Raw genomic sequence first — 10,313 nt, 5'->3', positions numbered from 1 at the left:
GCAATGCTCCCCGTGTCTGAATACCTGCAGGCAGGCCTCAACCTCTCCTTAACTGACCCCACCACCTGGGCCCCAACCCCTCAGACAGGTCTGGGCTCTTTCATCCTTCCCCTTGCACTGTTTCCAAATGTAGGAAAACTCCCCGCTGAAGCCACTTCTCTCTACCCGCCCAGGTCCTCAGCACTCCCACCCGTGCCCTCTCCGCAGCGGGGTCCTCACCCCCAGCAAATAAAACCACACAGATCTCTACAAAACAGACACCTTCCGGTGGCGCTTGGGGCTTGCTCTCCCGTCCCATCCAAATCCCTGGGATGGATGCTCCGAGGACTCCTGCCACAGGAATTTGGCTGAGCCCCTCCACAAGGCAGAATTGTAGTTATGGGTGCCGCTGGGACCATGGGCGACCACTCTGTCCCCAGCCGAGGGCTTGCACACAGGGCTCGTTACATGAGCTTTAGGGCCGAAGGGGGACAAGATTACACAGGCCCCTTGTTCATTAAACGGACACATATTAGGCGCCTGCTGTGTGCTGTGCTGTGCTTTGTGGGGAATGCGCCATCGATGCCTGGATCCAGACTTCGATCTGGAGAAACGAATTCATCATTGATCTTTGTGAGAAGAGTCAGCCTTCCCACGCAGACGGCAAGTGAGTTGTAACTGTTGTGACAAAACGCCGCTCAAGAGAACCTTCTCTGTTGAGGGTGGAAACCCGCATCAAGGACAAACCCGAACACCGTTCTCCGCCACACCCAAGATGGCCACCTGCCCGGTCCCCCCCTGTACTGAGTTGCACGCAGGCGCACTCAGCTCGCCACTCCTAACATGGCACATCAGCGCGCCCCGGGGCGGGGCCGCGGGCGGAAGTGGGTGTGACAGGGACGGGAGCCGAGAGGGCACTCGGAGGCGAGGTATTGGGCAGTGAGAGCCGCTGGGAGGGTCGCAGTCATGATACCCCCGCAGGAGGCGTCCGCCCGGCGGCGGGAGATCGAGGACAAGCTGAAGCAGGTGGGGCTGGAGCTGGGGCGGCGGGGGAGGAGGTGAGGGAAGGGGTCGAGATCCGGGCCGGGCCTCTACTGGGGGAGGCGGCGGGAGTGGGAGGGGGCCCTGCCTGCGAGGAGACCTAGTCAGGGGCGAGGCCGTGGATCTAGGACGCGGTGGTCTCCTTTAGCCTTCGGCTTCTGGTGATGTCCTTGCCTGCGCTCCCCCCAGGAGGAGGAGACGCTGTCCTTCATCCGAGACAGCCTGGAGAAGAGCGACCAGCTCACCAAGAACATGGTGAGTAACCCCTCAGCTGGGAGGGCTTCCAGAAGCAGGAGGAGAGAACCCTGCGACCCGGTAGTACCGGCACCTAAGGCCTGGGGGCGCTGGTCTGGGTAGTGGTGGTGGTAAGCTGTGGGTTTCTCTAGCAACAGTGTGACGCGTCTCTTAACACTCCCTTCCCCGTGTCCGCCCCTTCGCTGAGGATGCTGCAGCCCCCACTGGCCTGGGCTTTCTGCTCTCTGCCTAAGTTCTCCATTCTTCCTTCTCTCCTTCTGCAGACATTTAGTGAGACTGACTTAGGTGGGCTGGGTACTGGCCATGCATCATCGTCAATTCAAGTGAGGGTTGGACGGCCGGGTTACCACTTCTGGGATTACTGAGGGCAGAAAAAGACTCAGCCTTCACCCCAGAGGGCTTGAGGTGTAAAATGAGCTCTGAAGTCAGAGAGATCTGGGGTCTAGTTCTCGCCCCTCCACTTATTTGTGTGTGGCCCCTGACAGGTAACTCTGAGCCTCAGTTACCTCCTCTGCTAAAACAGACGATGCCAACCTCCAGTGTAACTGTGAAGGTCATAGAAGCTAATGCATGGAGATGCATTTTGCATAGCACCTGGTATACAGTAGGTCCTCAGTAAATAAGAGTTTCCTTCCTTTTTCCTAGAGAAGACTGGGAAAGCACAAACCGAGCAGATACGAACTTGAGTATGTATTTAGTGACACGGTCATCAGGCGCTAGTTCTTACGTAATGAGATTCACTCTTGGAGAGAAAGGGTTTTGAAGGTACCAGCAATGCATTTGAGGCTACCCTGTATGAAACTACTTCCTGTTCAGTCCAGGAAAGCATCGGAGAGAATAGAGATGGAGATTTGGCTTCAAAGGGTGGAAGGGAAGCCATCTTGAGGTGATTATCTGAGGAGGAGTTAATTTAATGCTTGACTTGCCTTCAAATCAAACTTCAGCCAGTTTATTTGGGCCACCTCCTATGTGCCAGGCAGATGGTAGGTTCTGGGGATACAGCGGTGAACAGGTGTACCCTGTCCCTTCCCTCATGGAGCTTATTGTCTAGAAAACCAGAGAAGAGACAGCAATTGCCAAAGACCTGGTGGGTGGCACAAGCAGTGCTGGGACAGCCCCGAGGCCTGAGAGCACGGAGCTTCCCCCCGCAGGTGTCTATCCTGTCGTCCTTTGAGAGTCGCCTCATGAAGCTGGAGAACTCCATCATCCCCGTGCACAAACAGACGGAGAACCTGCAGCGGCTGCAGGAGAATGTTGAGAAGACTCTGTCCTGTCTGGACCACGTTATCAGCTACTACCATGTGGCCAGTGACACTGAGAAGATCATCAGGGAGGGGTGAGCGAGGGCCAGAAGGTCACACTCCTAACGCCTCTCCGACCAGTGGCTGTAGGCCTTGGAAGGGAGGAGTAGAATATATTTGAGCCTAGAGTCCCCTGTGTTAATTCTCTTCTCCCCTTTCCAAATACCATTCTCTTGGTCCTTCCTTCTGCCCAGGCTAATAGGACTTTTCTCCTTTCCAGCCCCACAGGTAGGCTGGAAGAGTACCTGGGAAGCATGGCCAAGATTCAGAAGGCTGTGGAGTATTTCCAGGACAACAGCCCAGACAGCCCAGAGCTCAACAAAGTGGTAAGGGGCCAGCAGAGTGATGTGAGAGGTCTGGGGACACCAGTCATGGCCCTGGTCTCATGAGAGACACTGAACCAGCTTAGAAGAGAATGCAGTAGAATAAACAGAAGTACATAATACCATACACATACTGTAGGCATTAAGATCTCTGTCTCAGAAATCACAGGTATACATTTTTATTGCATCTTAATAATTTAACTAAATTATAAGTTAAATATGCAGTATAAGTTTAACATTTGATTTTTATAAATGCATGGGTATTTTTTTATTGTAGCAAAAAATACATACTATAAAATTTGCCGTTTTAACCATCTTTAAGGGAACAGTTCAGTGACGTTAAGTACGTTCACACTGTCGTATAACCATCTCCAGAATTCTTTTCATCACCTCGGACTGAAACCCTGTACCCATTAAACACTAACTCCCCTTTCTCCTCCCCACCAACCCTTGGCCATCATCACTCTACTTTCTGACTCAATGAATTTGACTAGTGAGGGGACCTGCATTCATGTTTTCATATTCAATTTTTTGGTGTCGTATCTTTGTGTTTAAGTTTTGGGGTCTTTATTAGATCACCAGAGGGAGATGGAGAAGGGCTGGGAAGTGAGGTTTACTCAGTGCATTGAGGAAAGGAGAGGATGCAGACAGGAGAAAAGGTGGGAGCAGAGGCCCAGACGTCCCAGCCACTGAGGAGCATCAGAGGGCAGGCCAGCTTGGACCCCCAGTCACCTGGCACACCTTCCTGGTGGCACCACAGTTCTTGCCCTGAGGCGTGTGTCTTACCCAGTAGAGGGGGTGGGCTGAGGAACAAAGATGGGAAACTGGCTTTTCTCCCACCCAGAAAGCTGCTGCTTAGAACAGTGCCTCCCAGCTTTTCTCCCATCGTGGCCCCATCGGCAATGAGAATGTTTGTGTGGCACGCTGGGGTAAAGTGGTAACTAGCCAGTGGTCTCTGGCTGCGCACAGCACCACCTGGCCACCCGGAGGACTGACAAGATCAATACCTTGGCACACCAGTAACGCAGTGGGCACACACCAGTAAAACCATAATACTGCAGCCCTTGGGTGGGCAGCGTGGACTCAGATTGGGATGCCAGGGGCTGGAGAACTTGATTCTTGAGGGTCTCTACCAAGTTTGGATCACAGAGTGAAGAGCTCTGTGCTAGAACTTGGGTGTGGGAGTGGATTGGAGAAGGAGAATACAAAGAATATGCTATAGGTTTACCCTAGAGGACGTACTTTTCATTTAAGCAGAAATGCTCCAACTCCTCTCTCTATTTTTAAAACATCTTTACTGAGATATAATTCACATACCATAAAATTTACCCATTTAAAGTATAAAACACAGTAGTTTTAGTATAATTACAGAGTTGTACAACAACACCGGAATAAATTTTATAACATTTTCATCGCCTGTAAAAAAGAAATCCATTGGCAGCCACTCTTCTTCCCTTCCCTCGCCCATTCACCCAGCCTCTGGTAATCACTCATCTATTTTCTGTCTCTGTAAATTTACCTATTCTGGACTTCTCCTGAAAATGGAATCACACAATATGTGACCTTTTGTGCCTGGCTTCCTTCACTTAGCATAATGTTTTCAAGGTTCATCTATGTGGTAGCGTGTGGAAGTGTTTCCTTCCATCGTATGGTTGAATAATATTGCATTGTATGGATCTGCCGCATTTTGTTTATCCATCCGTCACTTGATGGAGACTCCACTTTTTGGCTGTTATGAACAGTGTTGCTATGAACCCTTGTGTACGAACTTCTGTGTGGACATGCTTTCAATTCTCTTGTCTGCTCCGGATACCTTTCGCTCATCAGATACATGATTTGCAAGTATTTCCTCTCATTCTGTGAATTGTCTTTTCACTTTTTTGATGGTATCGTTTACAGCACAAAAGTGTTTAATTTGATGTAGTCCAATTTATCTATTTTTTTTTTCTTTTGCAACCCCTTTTCTAACAAGAACACAAATTAATGGTACAAGGAGAAAATAATCAGCTGATATCTGTGAAGCACCTACTTCTTGTAAAACTCTGGGTTTCACTATGAACATACATTTTGAGAGAACACAAGGGAAAGAAATAAGCAAAGCTTCTCACCGTTTATTCTCTGGGAAAAAGGAAGTGAAGGCAGAGGAGGGCCGAGGCCCAGAATCAGGAAGGCAAAGGAAGGGGATGGGGAGGCGAGGGCCCGCTGAATGCTGGAACAGCCCTGGGCCCTCTTTCTTCTTCCCCTCCCCCCTTCCTTCCTTCTTCCCTGTAGAAGCTGCTGTTTGAGCGGGGGAAGGAGTCGCTGGAGTCCGAGTTCCGCAGCCTGATGACCCGGCATAGCAAGGTCGTGTCCCCTGTGCTCATCCTGGATCTGATCAGCGGTGAGGACGACCTGGAGGTACAGGAGGAGGTGCCCCTAGAGCATCTGCCTGAGAGTGTGCTGCAGGACGTGATCCGCATCTCCCGCTGGCTGGTGGAATATGGCCGCAACCAAGGTGAGGTGTCCTGGGGAGGCGGGGGCCCAGGCGGCAGGGCCAGAGGGAGTGGACTTTGCCCTTTGTTTCTTTAATCCACCTGCATTTCTTTTAAAACAAAGGAGTTTAGTAGGAAACAATATGAGGAATAAGTCTACAGCTTATGTATCAAATTATGAATCTAGTTAAATTCAAGCTTTTTTTATATACCTTACCTTCCTGTTTCTTTCCTTTTTTTGACTAATTATAAAAACTTCAAGTAGCACAGAAAGGCTTAGGTGAAAAGCAAAAGTCCATCTCCCCACTTCCCTAATGCTTACAGTATCATAACCCAAAGATGAGTACTGTTAAGGTTATTTATACCCTTCCAAAAACTTCTTTATGCCACTGCGTGTGTGTGAGAGAGAGAGAGAATAAATATGTGTGTATCTGCTCCTCGTTCCCAAGTGGAAGGGAGCATACTAAACGCTCCCCTGTGATTGTTTTGGTTTTTTTTTTTGCTTTCAACTCAGTAATACGTCTTGAGAGTGTTCCGTATCAGTACATGTATATTTGCTTCATTCTTTTTGGCAGCTGCATAATATTCCATGGTATGTTGGTACCATCATTTCTTTAAATCCAGTCCCAGGAATTTTTTTTAAATCCCAAGTTAAGCAAAAAATTAAAAAAAAAAACCACCTGTAATGAATATTCAATTTTAAGCTTTTTAGCCCTCCACACTCTTCGTCTCTTTGTTAGTTTGTACACATACCAGGTTGTCAGTGTGCGTTATCACTGTCCCTGCCTTCCCTCGAAGACTCTGTGGTGCCAGGTCTCAGGGCCGCCTGTACTGACCGCACGGCACGTCTGCGGCTCATGAGCTGCACTGTGGGAGCCGAGGGCTCGGCAGGAGCTTTTCAGGGGCTCCCTTGGGATAAGTGGGAGGCCAGTGGATGCCTCCAGACCCCTCAGTCCCCTTCAGTCAGAGCCTCAGTGCTCTGTTCCATTTTTCACATTGGTGACACACTTGTTGAGAGCTGCTGAAGTGTACCGTGGCATTCGTATCTTTTTCCTTGCTCGTTTGCATTTTTGGATTTTCCAGTTTTCCAGTGTTGACAATTAGTGCTGCAGTGAGCACAGCTGTATGGCTTGCTTTTCTTATGTAGGAAGTTCTCTGAGATGTTTTCTCAAAGGTACAGTTACCGGGCAGAACTGTCGGAACGGATCTGTAACCTTCTTGCCATCTTGAGTTCCTCTCCGGGTAGGCGGGGCCAGGCGACTGACGCATCGAAAATCCCACAGCTGTTTGTTCTGCACTAGCTTCATTTACCTTAGCTTTTTGACAGGGCTTTCACAGTCCTCGAATTTTTTAAAATTTGCATTTCATTCATGGCTAAAGAAATGGTGTGTTTTTTTATTCAGTGACATTTGTTGTCTCTTTACCGCATATAAATTGCTCACATTCTTTGACCCCTTAGCAAGTTGAAGCTGGATGTAAACTTTACATTTTTTTTATCTAAAAAAACCTTACTGTGGACTTCCTTGGCAGTCCAGTGGTCAAGACTCTGCACTTCCCGCACAGGGGACATGGGTTCAATCCCTGGTCAGGGAAGATGCCGCGTGGCATGGCCAAAAAAGAAAAGAAAAGAAAAACCTTACAGGGAATTCCCTGGCAGTTCAGTAGTTAGGACTTGGCACTTTCACTGCCAGGGGCCCGGGTTCAATCCCTGGCTGGAGACCTAAGATCCCACAAGCCACATGGCGTGGCCAAAAATAAATAAATAAAATAAAAAATAACGACTAATTGTTGGTTCTGTTGGGGGATACTTTCCCTTTTAAGCCTTTGATTTGGGACGGACGAGGCCATGTGGGAGGCCGCTGGGAAGGGTTAGCACGGAACAGTGGTGGGCACTGCTGCTGCCCTGCGGGGCTGCGTCTGGAAGTGAGAGGGAGGCCCTGGGGCCAGGCAGAGGCAGGGACCCCAGCTGTCGCCCATCTCTCCTCAGACTTCATGAACGTCTACTACCAGATCCGCTCCAGCCAGCTGGACCGCTCCATCAAAGGCCTGAAGGAGCATTTCCGGAAGAGCAGTTCTTCATCTGGGGTCCCATACTCCCCTGCTGTCCCCAACAAGAGGAAGGACACACCTACCAAGAAGCCGGTCAAGCGGCCAGGTGAGACCCCACCCTGGCCCACCTCAGAACCAGACAGAAGCTCTGTGGGACCCGGGTTGCCTTTGCCCACCCTGGGGGTTGCAGCCGCTACAGCTTGACCTCACAGCGACCCCCAACTATAGGTACGCAGGACAGAAAGCAGGTGTCTGCCCACCTAGCAAGGCCCCACCCGGTGAGCTCCTCTCTACCCAGCCGAGTCTGGGGGCTACATAAGTGTCCTTGGAGTGGAGGGTCACAGGCACGGAGAGGTGGGCTGACAGGGGTGCCGGGGCAGAGCCCCTTGCTGGACCCCCTTCTCCCTGCGTCGTCCTATCAGGAGGCCAGGCCTGCTGCTGCCGCCAAAACCATGGACAGGACAGGGGCAGGCACTGCAGCCGTCACATTGCAGAAGGCCAGGGTGGCTTGAAGAAGTGGGTAGGGGAGAGTTTACACCTTCACAGTCACCCAGAAAGGAAAATAATGCCTCGCCTTCCTCTCCAAAGAACTTAATCCGGCTTTTGGGCTCCACTCGAAGTTAGTGCCTTGCGGTGGGAGAGTCAAGGGAGGGGTGTTGAGGTGGGAGACGCCTGGGCCGTGGACGTCGGTGTCCTGGGCGAACAGCTCACTGTCTGTCCTTCTTCCCGTCATCATGTCCCCTGTAGTCTATGCTCCAGGTAAACAGTGTTCCTGTGTGTCAGCTTCCGCTTGGCAAGCCTGGCTGTGTCTGGCTGCTGAGAGGTGTGGCCCTCGAGAGGCTGGGGTATTCCAGGGTGAGGGGCTGCTGCAGGCCCCAGGGAGAGAGAGCCAGTGAGGCTGGGGGCTGCTCCCACCCTAGCCTTCCCTGTGCAGCTGCTGCTGTGGGCACACGCACCGGTGGGACCCGCCCCTCACGACAGCGTTTTCCTTGCCTGCCCCTCAGAGAACGAGGGGCCTGTTGACACTCGCCGCGAGCACCTGCTCTTCCTCAGGCCTTTGTTCAGGCTTTGGAGATATGGTGGAGCCGAGGGTGCCCGCAGGGGCGCAAGGGAGTAGAGCATAAGGGAATCTGGGTGGCCCCAGCAGGAAGAGCACTGTCCTCCCCCCTCCAGTGTGGATATCCTGGCTGACCCCCTGGGGAACCTGCCACAAACGGTGACTCTACTAAGCCAGCCTGCGCGGCCGCAGCTGCCTGCACCTGGGCCTGTCCGTCTCCGTGCCTTGGTTCCGGGAGGCTGTAAGGCTGCCTGGGCCTTGGCGAGTCTGTGCTCTCTTGCCCTCTGTCTCTTCTCTGATGGGCCCAGTGGAGGCCCCAGGACCCAGACTGCATCCAGGAGTGCTGCTGGCCGTGCAGGGAGCAGGGATCTGATCTCGGGGCCCCCAGTTTACCTAATCTAGCTTGGCTTAGAGCCTCAAGAGGAAAACTCGGGCTCTGAGCGTCCCTCTGGTTTCTGTGGGGTTTCAAGAGTTGTCAGGAGCTGGGGGGCTCAGGACTGACGCCAGGAACTAGGGAATCAGGCCGCTGGGACATCAGTTCCCAGCTCTTGAGGAGAGGAGCAGGGAGGCCTCAGTGGGTAATGAAACACCGACCTCAGCGTCGTTCGTGGTAATTGTGCTCCTGGTGGGTTTGGCGGCTGCCGGATCAGTGCCCCCAGCCTACGTCCACGCGAGCATACCGGCGAGGCTCCTGCAGGCCCGGCGGGCCCACCTGCTCCTGGTCGGTTGTGGGGCAGGGCACTGATTCGCTCATTAGCGGGGCTGCTCACTGAAGGGGCAGAACCCAGCCAGACAGATGCTGAGCCCAAGCCCCAAACTTGGTTATTAGTAACTAACTGCGGCTGGTGCAAACAGAAAGAGGTGAGCCGCTCAGACGCTGCCCCTTCTCCGCTAGCCTTCTGGGGAGCTGCCAGGCCCCAAGGAGCCTCGCTGCGCTCAGAGATGCGAGGGGGCACCTGGGAGTCCCCAGGGAAGAGGGACGGAGCTACGCTCATGGGTGCCTCCCCTGCCCCGGTACATTTTATTAACAGGGCAGCTGTACACATCTGTTTTAGATGCTGTTTTATTTCCCCACGTTTTCTGCCCTGAGATGTCTCGTTCCCACAGAGGCAGCTGACCCTGGAGGCTGTGGGCGCTGCAGTTTTGTTTCCATTGTTCTCACTTGTGATACTAACTGTTGGTTTTCTCCCCCCATGCCAAGAGCATGTGCCCTTTCCTGCTGCCCTCCCTCCTGCTCTCTGTGTGATGGCTCCTATTAACTTCTTTTTGGCTTTTGAGTTTTTCCCAATTGCTTTGGTGGTTTGGGTCCCTCCCCTGGTGTATGGGGCCAGTCTGCCTCTGGGTCTCCAAGCCTTCCGTCTTGGGTGCTGCTAGCCCAGGAAGCTCAGTCCCATTTCACCAACTCCTGGGTGCTGCTTTCCTCTGGCTACTGTTTGGCCGCGTCCCGGCACTGAGCATGCCCGGAGAACTCTGCCTGCCCTTTGGGGGAGGAGCCATGGGCCTGCCTGCTTCAAGGTGCCCCCAGGCTCTGCCACTTGGTCTCGCCTTCTGGGTGTGAGGGCTCCATCGCTAGCTCCTCCATCCCAGGCCCTTGTCTATTTCTGAGTTAAGTGCCACTCGGTACTGTTTTTTATATTTGGCGTCTCCTGGTGGATCTTTGCCCATCTCATCTCCTTCACCCTCTGCACTTCCTAAAATGAACTCAGATCTGGAACAACGAGGGTCACTGGCAGGATCAGGAGCTCCACTGGGGGAACGAAATGTGTCCGTTCCTCCATCTCCTTCTGCGGGGCCTCCGGCGGGCCCGGGAGAGGCCTGCTGGGAGAGATGGTACCCG

The 10,313-nt window shown here is 52.6% G+C and overlaps 1 protein-coding gene across 3 annotated transcripts in view; it reads left to right on the top strand.

Moving 5' to 3' along the window:
- Positions 1–862: 862 nt before the first annotated feature.
- EXOC7 (exocyst complex component 7) overlaps positions 863–10,313 on the top strand; it is a 17,393-nt gene continuing 7,942 nt past the window's right edge. For all 3 annotated transcript variants that reach the window (XM_024760742.1, XM_024760741.1, XM_024760740.1), the window contains exons 1-6: positions 863–1,005; positions 1,210–1,275; positions 2,427–2,611; positions 2,797–2,902; positions 5,171–5,393; positions 7,358–7,525. In XM_024760742.1, coding sequence (XP_024616510.1) covers positions 946–1,005; positions 1,210–1,275; positions 2,427–2,611; positions 2,797–2,902; positions 5,171–5,393; positions 7,358–7,525 — 808 coding nt within the window. In that variant the 5' untranslated portion in view covers positions 863–945. The remainder of the gene's footprint in view (positions 1,006–1,209; positions 1,276–2,426; positions 2,612–2,796; positions 2,903–5,170; positions 5,394–7,357; positions 7,526–10,313) is intronic.

This window comes from Neophocaena asiaeorientalis, unplaced genomic scaffold (assembly GCF_003031525.2).
Source record: "Neophocaena asiaeorientalis asiaeorientalis breed wild unplaced genomic scaffold, Neophocaena_asiaeorientalis_V1.1 scaffold30, whole genome shotgun sequence".
Lineage (NCBI taxonomy): Eukaryota > Metazoa > Chordata > Mammalia > Artiodactyla > Phocoenidae > Neophocaena > Neophocaena asiaeorientalis.
This window is presented reverse-complemented; position numbering and strand designations above follow the sequence as displayed.